At 45.2% G+C, this 23,886-nt stretch overlaps 1 protein-coding gene across 3 annotated transcripts in view; it reads left to right on the forward strand.

The window, feature by feature from the left end:
• The window catches only part of LOC311224637 (glutaminase kidney isoform, mitochondrial-like), a 133,264-nt gene that overhangs the window by 81,846 nt on the left and 27,532 nt on the right, over positions 1-23,886 (forward strand). For all 3 annotated transcript variants that reach the window (XM_084309703.1, XM_084309704.1, XM_084309705.1), the window contains exons 11-13: positions 2,072-2,122; positions 8,243-8,419; positions 20,158-20,289. In XM_084309703.1, coding sequence (XP_084165829.1) covers positions 2,072-2,122; positions 8,243-8,419; positions 20,158-20,289 — 360 coding nt within the window. The remainder of the gene's footprint in view (positions 1-2,071; positions 2,123-8,242; positions 8,420-20,157; positions 20,290-23,886) is intronic.

Raw genomic sequence — 23,886 nt, forward strand, 5'->3', positions numbered from 1 at the left:
ACAAAAGCACACACGCACTGTATACGTTTGAAATTAATCGTTCCAGCAAAGTAGGCTTCTATTATTCGATTTTTTTTTATTTATTTATTATAATTTTTTTTTTAAGATATTTTTTTTGGGTTTTATCGCTTTATTTCTACTGGGCAGTCCAGTAGAGAGAGACAGAGGAGGAATGGGAGACAGAGTGGGGGGAAGACATTCAGCAAATAACGACGGGTCGGCCGTGTCGCGGCTGAGCGCGCTATGTGGTTCGCCACTGGGGCGCCCTGAATTACTTGTTTTAATGGGTATCATAGTAGTAAGTCCTACTGTAGACCATGACATCTTATTTATTAATGCCAATACTGGACGACAAGCGCAATTGGCACTTGACAAGTGTAAACTATCGATTAGTCACTCACAGTTAACGTTGGACCGTTTAGCTCAACTGGTTAGTGCGGCTGCCTGTGCATCCAATGGTCCCAGGTTCAAATCTCTTGCTAACAAGTTTTTTTTTAATTTACGTTAATTCATTTATCCACTCTGGTTGGATGGTGTATTGTACTTGTGCTGTATAATGACAATACATTTTAATCAAATCTCATTTTGAGATCGCTATGCTGCCTATGGACACGTTAATGCCCATGGGGACATTAACGTGTGTTGTCGGGCCTTATAAATAAATTTGATTTGATTTGACAGTGGCAGAATGTGCAAAAATGCTTTGGAGGTGTGGCATTGCACCATGCTGATCCACTCAACGGGTAGCGATTTCAAAATGAGATTTGAATAAAATGTATTGTCATTATACAACACAAGTACAATACACCATCCAACCAGAGTGGATAAATGAATTAACTGGTTCGCCTGGCACCAAGCAGAGTGTAGAACGCTGTTATTCTGACATGATGATGACCCTTCCTCCTTTTATAGTTTCCTTGCTCATACTCTCTCCTTCCACACACACCTGACTGTTGCTACTGTATTGTGCTTGTTTTCCCCCATATGACTCATACACTGGTAAAACTAGCATACGGATGGGTATTGGTAAAAGTCACTACCAATGGACTGTTTCAACTTGTCAACAAATGTAAATATTTTAAAACGGACTGCATCGATTTCCTGTCATTTGTTCATGCAGACCGCATAATTGACATTCCATTTGGCCCCCGTTTCAAAAGCTTGTATACTTTACTATGATGACGGTATGATATTTTGCAATAAAGACATTGGATGAGCTTGAAACATTTCTTGGCATAGACAAATCTGACTAGGAATAAAACAAAAAAAACCTTAACTTTGCATATTTCCCAGTGACATGGAATAATTAAATGATTCACTGAGGCAGACAACGGTCTGCTTGAAGATAGTTTACTGACAGAATGACATGTTGCAACATGGAGAGAACTAGGATACAGCAATGGGCCCTAGCCTAGATCTCTATAGGATGGCAACTAACAAAGTATTTATATGTAATAGTAGATAAAACAAGGGGAACATTGACATACATAATATGAGATATGGATAATAACGTAGATATGATTGTTTGACGTAGAGATATGAGTGTTGGTTATGTGTATATGCGATTGTGCATGCGTGTGATGGAAAGAGTAGGACGGAGACATGGAGAGAGAGAAGTGTCTGTAAATGTCCTCAGCACCCAGAGACACATGGCTGTTATCCTGTTTGTCTGTAAGTAAAGTAAATAATTACTTTCGTCTTAATGTTAGTTGAGGCATCACTGCCACGGAACGGCTGTTTCCTTGGGGGCTGTGCAGCTGTTGGCTCAAGCAAACCGGATAATAGCCGCATGTCTCTGGGAAATATGCAAAGTGTTTCTTTTGGTATTATTGATGATCGCCTGTGAAGCACCAGTAGGGGCAGAGTGGATGAGTGAGTTAATGACATTGTTGGTCTATGAGGTGATTAACCCTTTCACTAGCACACTACAAAGGGTTAACACTTTCACTACCACACTTACAATATAAAAAAAATAATGAAGTTGAACTAAGTAGTCAATATGCAGTAATATGAATAACCAGGGCACAGACTAACCCCCCCCCCCCCCCCCCTCTCTTCTGTTTGTCTGTAGTGTTTTCCTGAGGGAACTGACATGACTTCCATCCTGGACTTTTACTTTCAAGTGAGTACAACTGTGCTGGAGTGGAGCAACTGTAGGATGTAGTGTCTGAGGCACATTATCTATCCTCTACCACTGTAGGATCTCTTTCTCTATAACGGTCTTCTCCTCTATCTGATCCTGTCTTTCTGGAGTTCCTTTTATGTCTCACAGGGTATCTGCGGGGTATTCAAAAGTATTGAATTCATCATTAAAAAGTCTTATTACATGGCGTTTGCACATTCGCCGAAATGCTTGATTGTGATTGGTCAATAGCGCTCTGTTGCCCCTAGCAGCGGTCAGTTATTTCTCGATAATTCACCGCTGCCAGGGGCAACCGAGCAATAATGACCGGTGATACGGGTAACTAGCGCTATTGACCAAATCACAATCGCGACCGAGCAATAATGACCGCTGTTCGCAGCTGGAGCAATCAAGCCCACTGACACACACTGCATCAGTGCAATCAGACACACCTGCCGGCGATAATAATAATAACTTTATTTGGGCTGACTGACAGCGGAGCCACAGAACGACTGCGTCTGCAATTGATCTCGTCTTGTCGATGGTGTAAAATGAATTGGGTATATTGTTAGTAAGTTAGCCATGTAATAAGCGGGATAATGTATAGCTATACTCGGTCATTGTCGCAAAATAATTGACCTTCACTGACGTTTAGAACACCTCGGCGAGGCGCCTCGGTATTCTAAACTCTGTCGGTCAATTATTTTGCGACAATGACCTCGTAGCTATACATTATCCCTTACTTAATTTAAATTAAATTTGTACAGGTATTCTAGCTGTCGGGAGATCAAATATTATTAAATATATGAAATGGTTTTGTATTGAAGTCTTTGTTTTTTGCGTGGCTTCCGGGAGCTTAGTGTGTTTAGTGAGAGCTTGTATGGAACGCACAAGAATTTAAATTGGCAAGTTCAGTGTTTTTTTTATTTATTTTTTGCTAGTATGGTCATGACATTTTTATTAAATCTAGCTCTAAGTGGCATTAAAAAGGTCCTAAAAAGTATTGGATTTAATTTGTTGAAACCAGCAGATACTCTGGGCGCAGATTTCTACTTACTGTACTCATTCTCATTCCTACTTATTGGCCAACGATACAAACAATTTTTGTGACTTTTGGTTTTACAGGCTGATTGTTAAAACATTCTCATGATGACACATGATGATGTTTATGTGCAGCCAGTGCTGCAAACTGTATGCACAGGCCAATATGCTGGCACGAAAATGTTATACGTGTACAGATAATGTGAAAATAAGCCTGTTCAGAGCCTATTGTACTTAAGCATTACATCACACGCAGGAGTGGTTTGTGACCAATAAACCATGCCTAGGGGTGGTTGTTAGGCCCGAGGCGCAGCCGAGGGTCGTTAGACCCCCCTAGGCATGGTTTATTGGTCACAAATCACGACTGCACGTGGTGTAAAGCTTTTATACAACTGCCAGATTCATCCAACCTTATTTCTATACAATAAACACACATTAATCGAAGATTTATTGAAAAAACCATCCGCCAGAAAAAGTAGTTCCCACAACTCCATGTGGAAGCAGCTTGAAGTGCATCCAACCAAACTAACACATCCAACTGTGTATTATTGGAATGATTGAGAGAAGTTGCCTCATGTGGAAGCAGCTTGAAGTGCATCCAACCAACTAACACATCCAACTGTGTATTATTGGAATGATTGATTGAAAATTTATTAAAACGTTTTCTTTGCCCTATAGGAAAAAAACGTTTTCTTCGCCCTATTTTTTTATTTATTTCTTTTAGCCTAAACTTAACCAGTTGGAAACCAGGGGTACAGTAATAAAATTAGCAATCAACCAATCAATCAATTCAATAGACCATGCTCACTTAAAACAGCGCTGCTTCTCTCTCAGTCTGACTCCCCCGCTGTTGCAGACAGGAGTGTGTGTGTGTGTGTGTGTGCGTGTGTGTGTGTGTGTGTGTGTCACAGTGTGTGTGTGCGTGTGTGTGTGTGTGTGTGTATGTGTGTGTGTGTGTGTGTGTGTGTGTGTATGTGTGTGTTTGTGGGTACGCCAGCGTCGGACAGTGTGAGAGAGAACGCTGCAGTCGGAAAGTAGGAAGGAAGAAATTTAAATCAATCAATTAATCTATCAATCAATCCGCGATTTTTCTTTTGTTCTAGATTGAGTCAAGACCCATCAATTACATCATCCAACATTGTTTAAAATACTAACACATTCCCCTTGACAGAATCGCTTCATATTTAGTCGTTATGGTGCTTTCAACATAACCATTTGTTCTCCGCGATCCTGTTTTCTCCCGGAGTGAGCCGGGGAGGGTTATGTGATTTGGTTGTGGGCGGGTCCTGAGCCCAGGACCGTGGATTGTTACCAATAAAGACGTGTGAATGGCCAATCAGAATCGAGAAATTTGCATGCCGTTGTATAATCCGCTTTATACTACCCACCTCTGGTGTAATTATAGCACAGCAAAAATGAAAAAACTGCAGGTAGCATATAATGATGCATTTAGGATCCTCGGCCATGGTTACACTGGTGTAAAACGGCAACGTTCTATTTTCTAATGATTACGTTTGCATGTCCAAGTTAAAAAGAAACTCAGTTTTGGCAGGAAAACACGTTTTTCTAGTGGCAACGCTGAAAGGCTGTTTTCGTTTTGGAAACTCGCCGAAACTCGCCGACAATGGTGCCATGTAATTTGCGCGAGCCGGATACGGAGCTGTTCTGCCCAATGCCCATGCGCAGTACAGACTCACGCCAAATTTTCCCCTGGCTGGACCTCGACTCCGTCCATTAGTTATTTCCAGTGTTTACAGCAGAGCTGTCCCAAGTAGCTGCGGCTACCAACATGTTGTCAAGTTATTGTTATAAGGAGCCCAGTCCAAGCTACAACAGTCTGCATTCCCTTAACAATTGTTTGTATTGAGCCGTATTGTATTGTACCCATTCTGCAATATGTTAAATAAAGTGTACATCCATTCATTCTGCTAGCATTAACGTTACTACCCTGCTAGCCACAATGCTATACTGTTATAATGGCATATCCCAATCACGTTAGCACGTAAGCTAACAAAATCTGCGATATTTTTGTGAGACTAAACTCTGCTCTTGGTGGTCAATTGTGTTGATGTTAGTTTTGTTTCATCAACAAATCATCAACAAATGAGGCAGAACACACAGTGAATGTATCCGGTTTTGTTTATTGCACTTTATTTCTTGCTGAAAAATAAATGCTATGTAGCTAAATGGCTCATGTGAGGTATAAAGATGGTGGCTTTTCTGAGATTTTGAGCAGGATGTGGAGTGACTCGTTCAACCTTTCTGATTGGTTGAAAATTGCCTTCATGTTTGAACTACATCGCCACCTACTGCTTTGGCATTGTACTACATGTATATACATCACTCGGTGGTCAGGAGACAAAACGATGTCTAATTTGCCTGCCATTACGTAGCGTTCTGAAAAACGAAAAACTTAAACTGAAAACGAAATCGGCCCTAGTGTAACCGCAGCCTAAGCTCCCAAGATGGACTAGTGCAAGCTATATGTTTGACAAAAAATGTCCCCACCTTCCATGCTCTGCTGAGGAACTTGATGTTTACATTTTTGTGTCGACTATTGGAGTAAAAAAAAACAGGATAATAGGTGCCATTACTGATGTCAAACAAAGCGATGCAAGGTACTCCTCTGGTTTGTGGAAACATTGGAATCGATGCCTTTATGTATTTTAATCTACGTTGTTCATCATCATTCCTACTTATTGGCCAACGATGCAAAAAAATCATTGACTTTCGGTTTTACAGGCTGATTGTTAAAACGGTTAAAGTAGTTCAAATTCTATATTATAACTATGAATATAGAATCTATAACTAATAACTATGCCCCTGTTTACTTAAAACACAGAATATGTGCGCCGCCGACTGTTTCCAATCACTCATTTATAATCCAATTTTAAGTGGAAATGAGTTTGATGAGTATCTTTAAAAAGCTTGTGCATTTTGCTACATAAAGAGGTCCACTGTCCCTCTTCTCTTCTATACTTACTCTCTTTATTTTGTCTTTCCTATTGGTCTCTGTTTCCCATATTATCTCTTAACACTCTCTCTTCCTCTCTCTCTCTCTACTCCTTCCTGTTCTTTTCCTCTATGTTGACCTCTACTGTCATTTTCACTGTCTTCTCTATGGCTGTGTTGACCTTCCTTCCTGCCTCTGTACAAGGAAACTGTAAAAGAAGGAAGGGTCATCACGAACGCACAGTGTGGAAACCTTCGGTTCGGCCGACATTGAGTTGAAGGGAGTCGCCATCTAATTTTTTTTTATTTTTTATCCACTTTTTCTCCCATTTTCTATATTTTCTCCCATCCCAATTTCGTATCATCCAATTCAACCCTCCCCTGTCACGAACGCTGTTTCTTTCCTCCCACAAGCCGGCTGCAATGTGGACTAAGTCATACATAGCACAAGTCCCCTCCGGTACTTGAGGTAACAGCAGTCTCATCTTTTCACCTGCGCAGCTCGATCTCTCAGTGGCGAGGAGTAACGCGTGGGAGGCTCACGCTGCCCCCGACACTTCCTGATTCTACTGCGCAGGCGCACCAACCGACCTGTAGGAGTCGCTGTCCACAACGCCCGATCCCCACCCATCAGTTTCCCACCCCCTAATACGGCCAATGTGTATTAGTATGAACGACCAGCTAAACTGAAAGCAATGTGGAGCTCTGGGCTCGAACAGGCGAGCCCAGCGTCTCCGCATTCGTGGCGAGCGCCTTGCCCACTACGCCACGTAGCCGCCCCGGAGTCGCCATCTCATTTAAACAGTTTATTACCTGTCAGAATCATCTGCAAATTGTTGCATTCTTAACTAAAGTTTGATGTGTTGGTTGATGTATATTTCCTCGGATAGCTTTTATATTTTTAATTTTAATACAGGCTTCAATAGAATTGGTGCCAAGCAGAGCATGGAACGCTGGTATTCTGACGTGATGACCTTTTTCTTTTATAGTTTCCTTGCCTCTGTAACCCTTCACCCCGCCCTCGATAGTGTGTTTCCAGTAACATGCTGGCTGCTACTGGTGTGTCTGTGTGGTGTGTGTGTACCAAATCGGGACATCAGCCATCAAATTAGTTTGAAAGGAAATGCGGCTATAATGTTGAATTGGGTTTGTATAGTATACAGAGTATCACAAATAACCAAAAATGAAGCTTGTCTGAACATTTACGAGTTATCCAGTGATATAGTTATCAGAAAGGTAAACGGACTACTATAGTGCTATGTCTTTTCTGTATAAGGAAACCATACCTTCATGACTGCGTTCATCATAGTTTCCATGGACACGGTAAATAAACAAGGCCGCACAGACCACCGTGCAATTTAATTATGACGTTTTGACAGTGGGACGTCATCCAACTCTGCATAGATAGAGGAATGTAAGGGGATAGCTCTGCTGAGGAGGCGACAGCTCTGTACATGAACACGGGGCTTGGGGTTAATGGGGTTGATACCTTTCACCCCTAAGTGTGCATTACGTAGCATTGTATGTGTCCAGCAACAGTTACTACATGCTCCTCAGTGTATTAGTATAAGCACTTGGGTTAAGTAAAACACATCTGAATTTAATTTGTGTATTTATTTTGATTAAGTGTATTCACACAGATAGTTTTCTTTATCCATGCACCTTTTTCTCCATTATATCTAACATGTGATCCCTGATTTAATTAGGCAAGTTGACTAAGAATACATCCTTATACAGCGTTTTACTTTTGCACCAGTGTAAACAAGCCTCTAAACTAGCTTTATGTTAAGTCGTCGCATGCCGTCTGTCTTTGTTTCATACATTTTAGAGTGAAAAAAAATTCTTCAAACCAAGAAATTTAAAACGCAAGCAAAGCTATTTTGTAAGAGTGTTTCAACCGGGGGCATCATATTGCCACCGCTTGTCTTCATGTGACGTCATAGTGCTCCTCTGCCACCTAGTAAACACTTTATTTAACTAAATGTGTGACATGAAATATCATATATGAAAACAAGAGATTTCTTACTTGAAATGGAAGTTCTGCTGTTCAGGTGCATTGGGTGATTATACTGTAGCCAGAAGTAGAGTAAAGTAAATGCATGGTAATCTGTGTTTGTGCACCCCCAGCTGTGTTCCATCGAGGTGACCTGCGAGAGTGCCAGCGTCATGGCGGCCACCCTGGCCAACGGCGGACTCTGTCCAATCACAGGCGAGCGTGTGCTGAACCCCGAGGCGGTGCGAAACACCCTGAGTCTCATGCACTCCTGCGGCATGTACGACTTCTCCGGACAGTTCGCCTTCCACGTGAGTCTGTTTTCTTTACATCATGAGCAGTGACAAACATAACATGAAGGACTCTTACCACGTGAGTCTGTTTTCTTTACATCATGAGCAGTGACAAACATAACATGAAGGACTCTTACCACGTGAGTTAGTTTTCTTTACATCATGATCAGTGACAAACATAACATGAAGGCCTCTTACCACGTGAGTCTGTTTTCTTTACATCATGAGCAGTGACAAACATAACATAAAGGAGTCTTACCACGTGAGTTAGTTTTCTTTACATCATGAGCAGTGACAAACATAACATGAAGGACTCTTACCACGTGAGTTCGTTTTCTTTACATCATGAGCAGTGACAACAAACATAACATGAAGGACTCTTACCACGTGAGTTAGTTTTCTTTACATCATGAGCAGTGACAAACATAACATGAAGGACTCTTACCACGTGAGTCTGTTTTCTTTACATCATGAGAAGTGACAAACATAACATGAAGGACTCTTACCACGTGAGTCTGTTTTCTTTACATCATGAGAAGTGACAAACATAACATGAAGGACTCTTACCACGTGAGTTCGTTTTCTTTACATGAGAAGTGACAAACAGTCTTACAGCTCCTGTTGTACTGGGAATGGAACATATTGCTTTCATTTGAGTTGCTGTGAACAGCTATTTTGACAAGATTAATACAAAAACCTTGTTAACCCCAAATTAGTACCCAGTGGTTTTTAGTATATTTTCTTTTCATATTGGGACATTAGTACTCGTGAACCAACTGCAATTTGGAATCACTGAAGTCTCCAGGGGCAGTCTGGATAAAACCATGTGACACCTGATCAAGTGCTTTCATCCTGAATGTCCCTCGAGTCTCTCCCCAAAAGATGTGTGCAAAGAGAACAGAAGTAGATAAACGTTGGCCTTGCCCTAATCGCGGTTAGCATCGCTAATGTCAGTGGATTTTTGCTACTCACTATAGGTTACATGTTGTCTTGTACAAAGGCTTTTCACAAACCATGCTATGCAGGAAATCATTAGCATGGTATTCAAAATGAAATCATGACAGTTAAGTGAAATATTGAGTTGCAAACATTAACGATAGGTTATGTATATAACCTAGTTATGAGTATTGGCTGAGCGTCCCGCTCAAGCCTATTGAGATACCCCTTATCTCCTTGTACCTACTGTACACCACCACGAACACAACTTATACACCCACACCTGACCTGGTCCCGCCGCTATGGAGGCGTAGCCTATAAGACCATGGTCATGGTCACCAAACACCCTTCCTCGCCAAAATCCCGTTCCAGTAAAAGATCCCTCAAAAGGGAACTCGGGGCCGCTTAGAGCGGGACGCTCAGCCAATACCCATATAACATAACCTATCGTTATATTTCGTATGGCTTATCGCGTCCCGCTCAAGCCTATTGAGATATGGGTTAGAGCGGACGCGAGACCCGACAGATGTACCCCCTGAGGACCCGTAAGCCCACATCAAGGTGTGCGGGGAGCCCTGTCACCCCATCCTTCCTAACGAAGGGGGGGCGAACTCCACCTGAGTGCGAACAAGAGGGAACTAGAACCCCTTGAACACACGGCACAGGCGGAACCACGTGTGACCTAACACACTGTGGCCCATACCCACACACTCCTGCTACCCTACCAAAGGACGGGAAGCAGGAAAGGCCACAGACCCCAGAACCGCCTGGGAGACAGAACCCCCGGTCATGTCCATGAGGTAAAACCTTACAAAGGACCATGATCCTCCACCGAAGCCCCACCCAGGAGAGCGACAGAGGCAGCCACCCCACGAGTGGAGTGCGCCCTGACGCCCCCAGGGGGATCCTGCCCAGCCAACGTGTAGCAGAGGGCAATGCCCTCGCACAACCAATGGGACAGGCGTTGTTCGATAGTGCCTCACCGGCATGAGAACCACTGTGACAGACAAAAAGCTGAACGGTGACCCCGAGGTCCTGAGTACGGCTGAGGTAATTCCCAAGCACGGACCGGACATGACAGGTGAAGGCCCGCATCTAACTCACCACCGTGAGGAGGCGGATGAACGACGGCTGTTCCAACGGCGCCTGCTCGAGCGGCTCAAACGGGGCCAAGGACAACCGACGAGGACCAATTGAAGACCCCAAGTCGGAGCCAAGGAGCGTTGCACCGGCTTAACGCGTCGAGCGCCAAGCAGGAAACGCTTCACAAGAGGGTGGCTGAACAAGACATCCCCTCAAATCCCTCATGATAGGAGGATATAGCTGCTGCATATACCCTCACCGTCGAAGCCGACAGTCTATCAAGGAGAGACTGGAGGTAACTAAGGACAGCATCCAGGGGGCAGGAGACTGGGTCCCGGCCCCCCGCCTTACACCACACTTGGAACATACGTCATCTGCCCGCGTAAGCGCGACAGTGGAGGGAGCATGCGCATTCCGGATGGTAACACCATCAGGATCAAGAACCTGCGCCCCTCAACGTACCCGTCCCAACAACTGACCTAACAGATGTATGGGGACCTGCCTGGCTATGTCCGGGCGTAATCCCCACCCGTCAGGATGAGGACCGCCCCGCGACAGTACACCTGTACCCACATTCTCCCTGCCGGGGATGTGGGGAGCCCTCAGGCCGCGCAGATGGAGGACGCCCATAGCCAGCCGCCCGCCGCCTGGTGCAGACGGGGGGAGCGTACTCCCCCCTGTCTGTCGATACACGATACTGACGTCGTATTGTCCGTCCTGATCAACACCGTTTGAGGACCAGAAGGACCGCTTTCAACACCAACACATTGAATGTAGCGCAGATCGGGCAGCATGGTTTGCCAGCTGCCCCCTACTGCGTTGGCCCGACGCGTCACCAGCGAGGGAGGCGTCGGTGAAAAACGTGACGTGAGACAGCGCCGTAACCGTCCTAGGACGGAACCTCCCGAGCGTGTTGCTCTGAGAGGGATTTCCATAGCCCTCCAACCGTTGACTGGGAAGAGGAGTACTCTACTTCCAGTCTACAGCAACCCCAGGCTGGTAGGTACCTGCCTGGTACGAGACCTGACTATCCACCTTGACCGCGAAGGACCAGAACGTCGTCAGGGCAGAATACACTCCGTAACCCCTGACGACGCAGAGGCCCCAGTGCGGCCTCCACGCACTTGGTGAAGATGCGGGGAGCCAGAGAAAACCGAACGGCAGCCTCTTGTACTCATACGCTAACCCTGCAAAGGAAGCGTAGGTAAGCCCTAGGATGGAAGATCGGAGATGCGCATACGCATCCTACAGGTCTATGGAGTAGAACCAGACCCCCACCTGACAGTGTTCAACAGGTAGGAGACGATCCAAAAAATGCTGAACCTTCCTGTAACTGAGGGGTACAATTCCCTGACTGTATTAATCAAGTACTGATATCATTAAATCACTACCGTCTATGTACTCCTGGCCAATACTGTACATAAGTATTTTAGATTAGAACACTCCCACAATAACACGGTTTTCCACACAAAATACTCGTTTACAATATTTATTACATAAAGGGAATATTAGATTACATCACTTTGGTCACTTGGGATGCGCTTATAAGGCAAATAGAATGTGCAGGCAAATCAATAGTGAATACTAAGAATTATCTCTATGGTTATTCTGGGATAGGGGGTACTACCGGTTGTAAGCCAGCAGAGGGGGCCAAAGCTCTATGCAAGTCAATGGTTCACGGAGGCGATGTCACCCCTGTGTCAGCGGGGATAGGCAGCCTGGTCCCAGGTTGCGCGCCGGGTAGGTGAAAGCCGTGGGAGCCGTGGCGTCTCTGGTACGACAGAAACGGGCTTGAGCGATGTCTCTACGGGCACGTGGATCCCACAGCAGTGGGTGTAGACGGTTCTCTGCTTCCAGTAGCTTGGTGAAGAATGAAGAATAATAATCCTTGCCGGAGAAGTGGCACTGCGGGCGGGGTGTAAATCCCCCGTGGTGCTGCTGCTCCGGTGTAGATATCCTCCGGTGCGGTAGTGCACGGTTGACCTTGACGTTACTATACTATTAGCACGGGCAATAAGTGCTCTATTATAGACGCACAATTACTCACTCCACGTGGTCTTTGACTCGTAATGAAGGTTTACTAATAAATAGCGAACGATACGACAAACAGACGTATTAGGATAACACGAGGCTCTATCTTGGGGCAATGCGAGCCCTGCTATGCCCACGTTGCTTAGTGGGTGAGACGTTGCTTGGATAACTGAACCAGACTGAACTGAAGACGAACTGAAAGGGAACTGCAAGGGAAGTTCTACATTTCTTGCGCCCTATTTATATGTACCGTGGACAAATGGTGCCTATCTCATTTCTGTCGCCTCTCGGTCTCGTAGCCGTGGGCGAAAAGCGGGCATGTTTGGGCAAGTCCTGGCGGTAGCTTTCAAGTCAGCTCGAGGGGGGTATGGCGCTGGCGCCTAGGGGATCGCTTCCAATAGGAGAACGAATATTATGGTCTGTCCTGTAGACTAAAGGGATATTCAGTGCATATTGTACAAGGAATATACAAGGGATATCAAACGATATACAAATATTATACATGGGATTTCAGGCAATAAATATATATATTCGGTTTAATCTGACCCTTTGTAACACTTCCCATGGGACAGGTCCAGCCTGGGTCTGACACCCCCCCCCCTCCCGATTTCTCAGGCACCAGAGAACACCGGGAGGAGAACGCCACGACGATGGCTTGCTTCATCCACAGAGATTGGATCTCGTTGACCAGAGCTGTCACTGCTGGTGACCCTGACAATAGGGTCTGTACCAAACCCGAAAACGGGTGGGGTTGTGTAAACACAAGTCCCCGCCTCAGCGTTCTCTCCATCCACCTCGACATATGGTACTGCCGTAGTCATATGTGATGACACTCCCAACGCACCCGCCGCCATGTGGCGCAGGTCCGCCAGGAACTGTAGATAGTTGGCCCGGTCCCACCCGCTGTGCGTAGCCAACCCTGGAACCGTGCGAGCAGAGCGTTCCGTGTCGGGACATCTGACCCTGACACCACCCATGAGGCAATCGCACCCAAGGGGGGACCCCGACAGAAAGGGCCGGTTTGATACGGGGGGCTTTCTAGGTGAAAAAAGCCCCCCCACTGAACACCCCTCCTGAACATGCTGAGGAGTTGTTCTGCAGCCGGACATGCAAGGTGTAAGGACCCCATGGGTTCCTACACACCGTAGCCCTGCAGTGATATTACTACCACCCAAATCACGCGTGCCTGCGAGACCACTGCCAATCTTTCAGGAGTGGGAGGCACCAACATGATACCTGGCCTGGCGAAGGCGAGGCCGGGGAAGCCTGCACTGTGTGCCTCAAAAGGTTTCGAGCCCCCCTGCTGACAACACTTATAGTTGACAGACGTAACACCAGGCTCAACCAACACAGCTTATGGTGTGGGAGCCGCTTGACGGCACAACATTATCACGGACAGACCCAGGCTCAGCCATCAACTGGGTGTCAGCCCCTGTCCCCATGAGAAGCGAAAAGTGGGGCCGCCCGCGCTTCAACGAAGGCACGCGGCCCGCAGCCAAAGGAAACAATCAGAGCCCACTTTTTCCGCTGGTGTTGGGGGAGGGAGTGATCGGAGAGCGGGCTGCTCGCGGCAGGACGGTGACGGCTTGTTGTTCAAGCCGAACCCATCCAACATGGCCGATCCCTCGGCCGCCAAGGCTGTCGGCCTTGTGGACACCTGTCTATTCAACGCCCAGGATACCTCCGGCGGGGGAAAACATGGCCGCCTGTCGAGGGCCTCGTCATCGCCGCTGACGAGGCCGTGCTCTTCTTCTGGCTGCGCGGTGTGGGGCCTAGGACAATACCGCCCGCGCTCCAGCAGAAGACCAAAATCTCCTGCGGAGAGGAGAACCCTGAGCGGTTATAGCTTGCGGCTGGGTCAAAGCTAATAACGTCAACAACCTCGCGCGATGTGTCGACGTCGGCTGGCCCTCAAGGCCCCGCCACCAGACACTATTTTTTTAATAGAAAAAACAGCAATTCGAACACAGTTCTAATCGCTGCCAATTCCATACCGTGGCGGTACAGGCTTTAGCAGCCCACCAGCCACTCGCCAGGCCGACCCACCCATGGCGTCGGCCGGGCGGGGCACTGTTTCAATATGTCAAAAGCAAAGGACTGATGTTAACACGGAGCACCATTGGTGGTTGCAAACGGCAACCTCCACTGTGGTGTGCACCATGAAAGGGTTAAATGAATAAAAGAACTAAACCACAACTGTAGAATGAGCAAACCCATATACACAACGTTAAGGGGAGGCGGACCAGAACGAACTAGTCCCGCCTTCATTCAAAATATTCACAACAGCACACCAGCCCTAGCTTAGCCCATTTACCAAAAAAGGTAAACAAAGCCCCCCCCGCATACTCTCCCAATAGACACCGATTGACCTTCAGCATGAATAGTTGAGAGGAGAGAAAGCTGTAGCATAGACAGACCTTCTCATAGCAGAGTGACAGAACAAAACAGTCCCACTACACTACTACAGCCTAGCGTGAGGCGATGTGGAACCCAGTGGAACCGCCTGCGCACAACACGCAACATGTTTACAATGTCGGCTGGACCCATAGCCCCACTACCCGACGCCAATGTGGATAGGAACTAGCCAGCTGAGCCCTAACCCGCCGTTAAGTCCCATCCTGCAGTAGTATAGCTCTACTGCTACACCGCCGAGCTCACGCATCGGCTCCCAGATGGGGACACCGTTCAACAGACCCCGCCGGAACACAAAGGTAACGTACCTGGCTAGGCTACCTAGCCACGATCTACCCTGTTGTCAACCCATTTACCCGTAAAAAGGTAAATAGGACTCAGCAAAAACCCCACATCAGCTACCGACTGACCTTCATTGAACCGGGCAAGAGGAGGGAGAAGTGACAACATCTCACGGCGGAGACATTAGAACAGCGTAGCAGTAGAGTTCAGCATGTAGCATTAGTATTAGCATGTAGCTAGCATTAGTTGTTTAACAGCACGCTTGCAGGACCGTTTGGAACCCGTTCACCGCAGTGAACGTTCACCAAACCATCCCCCCCTGGCGCCAACACACAACATCGTTGTGTAACAACAACCCAGCATTACTAACACTAATACCCGTGCCTAATGACACAGGGCTCACCGTTGTACAACCCGGCTCGATAGCCAACGTTGTACGCTGCACCTTGATCTGGCTGCCGACAGATGAGGAACATCAACATAGGCCCGTCGTGTCGCTGAAACATGCCCTGAAGATGCCAGGGGCACGCAAACCTCCGGTAAGCTTTCAACATTACGCAATTCCTCCAATCTTTTTCATACTACTAGTTACATAAGGTGCATTGCATCCAATATGATGGAACGAAAATAGAGGAAGGGTGTTTGGTGACCATGACCATGGTCTTATAGGCTACGCCTCCATAGAGGCGGGACCCGGTCAGGTGTGGGTGTATAAGTTGTGTTCGTGGTGGTGTACAGTAGGTACAAGGAGATAAGGGGTATCTCAATAGGCTTGAGCGGGACGCGATAAGCCATACGAAATATAACTGGTGTTAGCTATGCTAATTGGTGATTAGCGCTTTGCTAACATTTATTTCCTATTTCTGTTTGGATGTCAAGGGGATATGGGAGCTAGCAAGCTTATTTAATGATGGCTACTTCATTACAGTACATCGATTGCCTGCCACCTACTCTGTTGTTGTCCTATTGGTGTTCTGGTCACTGTGCGTACATATGATGACACGCCCCCCCCCCAACGCAAAACTCTTTGACGGAACTAAAACGTGTTCCTCTTGCATGACATTCCCAGTCTAGGTTCAGGGTTATTCATCATTCTGATTATTTAGATGCATCGACATATAGAGCAATAAGAAAACACTATCAACAGGTGCTTCCTTATAACGTGTGGTTTTCATGAATCAAAACACTCTGATCTCCGGAGGTTTCAAATAGTTCATGGGTCTTTTTAATGGATCGCGTCACAACCATTGTGAGTTCAGGAATGTGTTTGTTATGGTAACAGGACAAGAGTCAAATAGGACACTCCCTGATGGCCAAGAGAGTGAGGGTGAGAGTGAGCCAAGTGTGAACAAAGCCTCTCCAGTCTACTAGCTTAGTTATATCAGCTTTTCCTCTTTTCTGATGACTACAATTGCACCCGTATTTATGCAAGTTCTGTTATTAATTGGGTTTTAGCGCACTAAGATAAGATAAGATAATCCTTTATTGATCCCAAAGCAGCATGGGGGGGATACAGGGTGGGGGATGCATAGCTTCACAGTCCTATACAGTCTAGTATCTATATACAAAGTATAGATACAAATACAATATAATAATATACAAAGTACAGACACAAAATAGTCCAGTGGTGAGAGTCCAGTGATATGAGTCTCTAGTGCAAAGGAACAAGATAGTCGGTACGGTGATGTGAGTCTCTAGTTCTCAAGTCCCGAGTTGTGACAGTGACAGCTCTGGCAGCAGAACCGGCCGATCCGGCCGCCCGAGCCCTTTGTTGTAGAGCCTGATGGCTGCCGGTATAAACACACCCAACTTTACCCTACAACTGACTTGTATACCAGGCCAAGTATTGTTTAATTGCCCAGGCCAGACCTATTTTCAAATATTGATGGCAACACAAGCTGTTCTGTGTAAACCTTAGTGTTGATACTGAGGAGGATACTGAAAATAACTGACACACTTTCAGTACTAAATGCTTTTTTAAGGTCACTGGTCATCGTGAGAGTTTGTATACAGTATTGTAGTATCAGAATCAGAAAGGTCTTTATTTGCCAAGTAGTTTTCACATACAAGGAATTTGCTTTGGTTGTTTTCAGTGCGACATTAGCCGACAGACAGATAATACAATAAAGAGGTGGAGTAAGAAAGTGAAATATGAGCTAAGGTGAGCAAAATATAATATAATTATGAAATAAAATATAGGCCATCACACGTTGTCATCACTTTTTTTAGCAAAGATTTACTGTTTTCCTTTCCTGTTTACCAGTAATTTTGTATGTTAAACTGTATTTGGGGTGAGGGGTAAAACTTAGTTTTCACAGGAGGATTATATGTTTTGTTATACCCTTTTGTTATGTTTTACCCTAATTTTAAGAACCACAGTGCTAACACTAAATGGCCGCATGTTGCAATTTCAGATGACCCTATCTGCAATGCTAACTAGTTTTGGCTAGGCGATTTGTGGTGAGGCGGACCTTTAAAAAAGTGAATATCAGGAAGGCAGCAGGTCCAGACGGCATCCCCGGCCGCGTCCTAAAAGTCTGTGCCGACCAACTGGCCCCAGTATTCACTGACATTTAACCTGTCCTTAGAACAGGCTGTCATCCCCACCTGCCTGAAGAAGTCCACTATTATCCCTGTACCCAAAAAATCCAAGCCTGCTTGCCTCAACGACTACCGCCCTGTAGCTCTCACCTCCATAGCCATGAAGTGCTTTGAGAAGCTAGTAAAGGGCTACATCTGCTCCTCCCTCCCCATCAACATGGACCCCCTGCAATTTGCATACCGCCCCAACAGGTCCACGGAGGACGCCATATCCCATATGCTGCACACAGCAGCATCACACCTGGACAAGAGGCAGGGGAACTGTGAGAATGCTATTCATCGACTACAGCTCGGCATTCAATACCATAGTCCCCTCCATACTCATAGCCAAGCTCAGGGACCTGGGCTTGGGCTATGACCTCTGCCAGTGGGTCTTGGACTTCCTGACTGGCAGACCCCAGGTGGTGAGAGCAGGCAACTGCACCTCCTCATCCATCACCCTCAACATAGGGGCCCCCCAGGGCTGTGTTCTGAGTCCCCTCCTCTACTCCCTGTACACACACGACTGTGTGGCTCAGCGGAGTAGCAATACAATCGTCAAATTTGCTGACGACACAGTGGTGGTGGGCCTGATCTCTGCCAACGACGAGAGGGCCTACCTGGAAGAGGTCAAGGTCCTGGCGGGATGGTGCCAGGAAAACAGCCTCTCCCTGAACGTCAGCAAAACAAAGGAGATGATTGTGGACTTCAGGAGGTCGGGGGTCAAGGACTACAGCCCCCTCAGCATCGACGGGGCACCGGTTGAGAGAGTCAACAGCTTTAAGTACCTCGGAGCCTACATATCCGAGGACTTGACATGGACCACACACATTAACAGTGTTGTGAAGAAGGCACGACAACGCCTCTACTTCCTCAGGCGCCTAAGGAAGTTCCAAGTCAGCCAGAAGATCCTTAAGAACTTCTACTCATGTACAATAGAGAGCATCTTGACCGGCAACATCACCTCCTGGTTTGGGAATAGCACTGCACAAGACCAAAGCAGACTACAAAGAGTGACACGTTCAGCCGAACGCACAATTGGAGGGGGGCTCCCCACCCTCCAGAACATTTACTACAAGCGTTGCAAGGGCAAGGCTAAGAGAATCATTAAAGACTCCAGTCTCTTTGCCTCTTTGAACTGCTGCGGTCAGGCAAGCGATACAGGAGTCTCAAGGCGAGCACAGAAAGACTCAGAAGAAGCTTCTATCCCCAGGCCATCAGGCTGCTAAACGAACAATGAATGAACACTACACAACAACAACCACCAAACGCACATAGCACACACATCCACACGCACACACTCACTTTAAACAAACGCACTGTAGCACCCACTCCACACACTTATAGCACACACCCACTTTAAACAAACACACTGTAGCACCCACTCCCCACACTTTATATTTATGGATGAAGGATTGCACTACAACTCGTACACCTTACTGTAAATTGTACCTAAAATTGTACCTCATCCCATTTCTGATTTGCACTAGATAGTACTGTACATTAGTACACTGCATAGTATTGTGTATTGTATATTATATGGTAACTCAGAACATTGTACATATGTCTATACCGAACACTGTGACCTCATTTTCTTCTTCTAAATTCATGCTATATTATGTTATTATGTTATTTGATACTATCTTGTCTAGCACAGTCTCTGGAGCGTAACAGTAAGAAGCATTTTGTATGAAAGTATTCTGTACTTCTGTATGACAACTATTAAAGAACTTGAACTTGAACTTGATTTCTCCCTTTTTAATTTTTTTTAAACAGCCTCTTCAAAATTCGAAATCCCCTGCTTTAGCAGAAAGAGAAGATGGATATTAGAACAGAGACGTAGAGGAAACAGGCCTGCAGGAACCACACATGAAGCTAGGAGCCATCTATTAATAATCCATTAAGTTTCCTATAGCCACTGGAGATTCTAGAGAGCAGCTGTGAGAGGACTAATATAAGATATTCCTTTATTGATCCCCTTGGGGACATTCAGGCGTCATAGCAGCATGGGGGGAGGGGAGGTACAGGTATGGGCATGGTAATAGTAGAAAGACATACATGTAGGCAATACAATTAGATCTGAATATGAGGAAATTAAATGCACAGTGTAAACAATATAATTGAGTATAAGAATATGATAAGTAAACCGTGTAATCAAAGGTGCAGATGAGGGTCTGTATGCCCCATCAATTATATTATATGTTCAAATAAATATTAGCAATAAAGAATTAGAATCTGAATATATACTATGAGTAAAGTAAGGTAAACAGTATACACAGGTGCATTTACACATGGTGCCCTAACTGGCATGATATATGTTGCAGTCCGTGCAGGTTAGATGGTAAGAGTCAGACATGGATACTATTCAAGCATTAGTGGCCCAGTGTGGTCTTTATTTGTTTGCTGATCTTTTTGCTTGCCCCGTCTCTCAGGTGGGTTTGCCAGCCAAGTCGGGGGTGTCGGGGGGCATCCTCCTGGTGGTGCCTAACGTCATGGGCATCATGTGTTGGTCTCCTCCACTGGACAAGCTGGGCAACTCTGTCAGAGGCATCCAGTTCTGCACGGTAAGCACTGGCAGTATACCTGTAACACAGCCTGCCTATATAATAATCAATTGATACCTGCCTACTGCCTTCACTGTCTACAGCTGCCTTACACTGTAATCATAACTACCTACCTCAAACTATAATCTAACCATATACCTCTGTATGATACAATAATGCTGTATATATTTATATATTCATATTTGCTGTATTACTGTATATATATATTTATCCACATCTGTCTGAATATACCTGCATATAATCCTTTTTACATACCTGTATATACTATATCTATATCGGTATTATATCCCTACCTACTCTTACTAGTTATACCGCTGGCCAGTATGACTTACTACCATAGTGTTTTTATACCTGTATCACTGTACACGCATCTGATTATCATTATTACTCAGTAGTACTAATTTATATATACTCCAGTTGAATCACTTGTACATTGTATATTGCTATTACTATTGCACTTTACTGCTACGTTTGCACTCTGGTTAGATGACAACTTCTATTCATTGTACTGTATTCAATTTCCGAAAGAAAAGAGGCCTAGAAGCGTGGCTAACGCTAATGGCATGCATACCAGAGGCTAACTGCCTACGAAAACAGGCACAGAGGCACTGAAAGATGATTTCACCCATCTAATGAACACAGACTAGACAAATATCAAGATGTATCCATCAGTGGACCAATTGCATGCTTTTGCAGAGGACAAGAAGCCTTCAGTCGACTCCTTCAGACATTAAGCACCCCCCAAATACTGCGGCATGGTCATGTTGGACCTACAAAAGGCCTTCGACACTGTCAATCACACCATTCTGATTGACAAGCTAAAAGCAATTGGTTTTGATAGTGAGCTGGATGCAATCTTACCTGGAGGGGAGAGAGCAGATGGTGGAGGTAAACGGTACCCTACCCCCCCCCCCTCACAGTAAGCTGTGGTGTTCCACAAGGAAGCATACTAGGTCCGCTACTGTTCCTAATTTATGCAAATGACATGTCGTCAGCTTGTGACTGCAACTTGTGCCTGTTTGCGGACGACTCAGCCCTGCTGGTCTCTGACAAGAACAAGTTACAGGTTGAAAAAACCCTCAGCTCAGAACTAGGCAAAATCTGCATATGGCTCGCTGATAACAAACTATCATTACACATGGGCAAAACAGAGTCCATTCTCTTCGGTTCAAATAACAAACTCAGCAAGACCGACGGCTTCTCAGTTACAGTGGGTGACAATATTGTCACAAGGAAAGAAGATATTACCTACCTGGGTTCCATCCTAGAGGCAAATCTTTCCTGTGACAAAATGGCATCCAATGTAATAAAAAAAAGTCAACCAACGAACTCGATTCTTGTACCGGATCTCCTCACTGGTAAACAAGAATACCCTGAAGACTCTAGCAGGAGCACTCATTCAAGGGTACTACGACTATGCTTGCACCTCATGGTACCAAAGCACCTCAAAGGCGCTAAAAACAAAATTACAAACATCTCAAAACAAACTGGTCAGACTACTGCTTGACCTTACTCCTAGAACCCACCTCACCCCTGCCCACTTTGACAACCTAGGATGGCTTAGAGTAGACGACAGAGTACAGCAACTTGCAATGGGCCTGGTCTACAAGATACACTACACGACCAAGGTACCCATGTACATGACAAAATACTTCCCAAAGGTCAGTGAATACCACGATCACAACACCAGAGGGAGCTCCACAAATCATGTTAAACCCAGATTCGGCTCAAACAAGGGACTAAACACGTTTCGCAATTATGCCACATCAATGTGGAACGCCCTACCCAAAGCTGTAAAGGAATGTGAATCACTACCCACTTTCAAAAACACTCTCAAAAAACACCTAAGGGAGACTGCAACTCGAAACTGGCCCCTGTAAATGTCCGAACACAACCCCCTCCAATGTACAGTAAATTACCAAGTATGGTCTTGTCAATAATCCAATGTACAGTTTTGTTTGTACAGTGTCCCCCACCCACCCATCCTACCCAACCCCCCCACTCCTACCCAACCCCCCCCCCCCCCCCCCACTCACCCAACCACCTCCAATGTACAGTCCCCCCCCACCCCCACCTACCCAATCCAATGTACAGTTTCTACGTCAAATGTATATACTTTTTTTTTTTTCTTTTTTTTCTTTTTTGACTCTTTTTGTATCACAAACAGTACTGTAATTGCAAATCTGGTATGTCATAAATGTATAGATGTAGCAGTACTGTCTATCTGTATGTCATGTATGTCATATATGTTATGATGAATTGAAAATGGGGGACCCTGATGTAAACAAGACGAAAGTCTTTCTCTGGTCTGCATCCCCTTAACAATTGTATGTATTGAGGTAATTGAGCTGTACTGTACTGTACCCATTCTGCAATCTGTTAATAAAGTTTTCAATCAATCAATCAATCCACAGCCCAAATGGGATGATTAAATTTTTTTTTTTTTTAAAGTACCGTACTTTTCGCACTATAAGCCGCACCTGACTATAAGCCGCAGCAGCTAAATTGAATGATGTGTACATATATAAGCCGCACTGGACTATAAGCTGCAGGTGTTTTAATGTTTAATTACCATATGTAATTAGCATTGGGACACAATACTGTCGGACAAATAACAAGAATTAACTCATTTACAAGTTGTATTAAGTTTAGCAAATAAGGGAACAGATGAATAACATTTCAATGCTGTCAAAATAGCAATATTTTGATTTTTACATTTTCGGGTTTGGTCACGTCGAGTCACATATAAGCCGCACCGTTATATAAGCCACAGGGTCGAAAAATGGGGGGAAAAGCCACGGCTTATAGTCCGAAAAGTATGGTATATAATTTTTTATTTATTTTTTTACCAATAGTCGACTAACGGCAAATTTTGGCCTATCATAGTCGACCATCCAAATCCTTTGTCGGGGACAGCCCTAATGTGTACATTACACATTTGCACAGACAACATCCAGTACATGACTCATTTGAATATGCAGAAGGTACTGTAAATGTGTTTGTGATTTGTTTGTGTGGGACACACGTGCTAACATGACACACGTGTATACGCTACAGTATTTACCTCCACGCATGCAGACAGGAATGCCCAAATATAGCACAGCACATACCACACCACCCTGTGTAAACCTTTCCCCCTATGCTATGCTGTTATACACTTATCTCTCTCTCTCACCGACTCTCTCTCTCTCTCCCGGATGGATTTCCATGGCCTTGAAAGGCTTGTTATCAGAGCTGTGATATATACATTTTAGTCAGTGGTCGACTGATATTAGTTTTTCAATGCCCCGATGTCGATATTCCGAGAGTATTTAATGCAGATGTTTTTAGTTTTTTTGCATCTGATTGCAACAATTTTATAGTAATAAACAAATGAGACACAACATTTGTGAACTTAAGTGAACATTTACTTAAAGGAACTCGCCAACATTTTGGGAAATTAGCTTACAGTCTTCTCCAGAGAGAGACAAGAAGATGGATACCAGTTTTCTGTCTTATCTGGCTGCACGTTAGCCTAGCTTAGCACAATGAATGGAAGTGGACATGTACGGGTAGCCTACGCATTGTCCAACTAACACCGCTCCCCAAGGCTACCCG

This window comes from Notolepis coatsorum (assembly GCF_963971535.1).
Source record: "Notolepis coatsorum genome assembly, chromosome: 3".
Lineage (NCBI taxonomy): Eukaryota > Metazoa > Chordata > Actinopteri > Aulopiformes > Paralepididae > Notolepis > Notolepis coatsorum.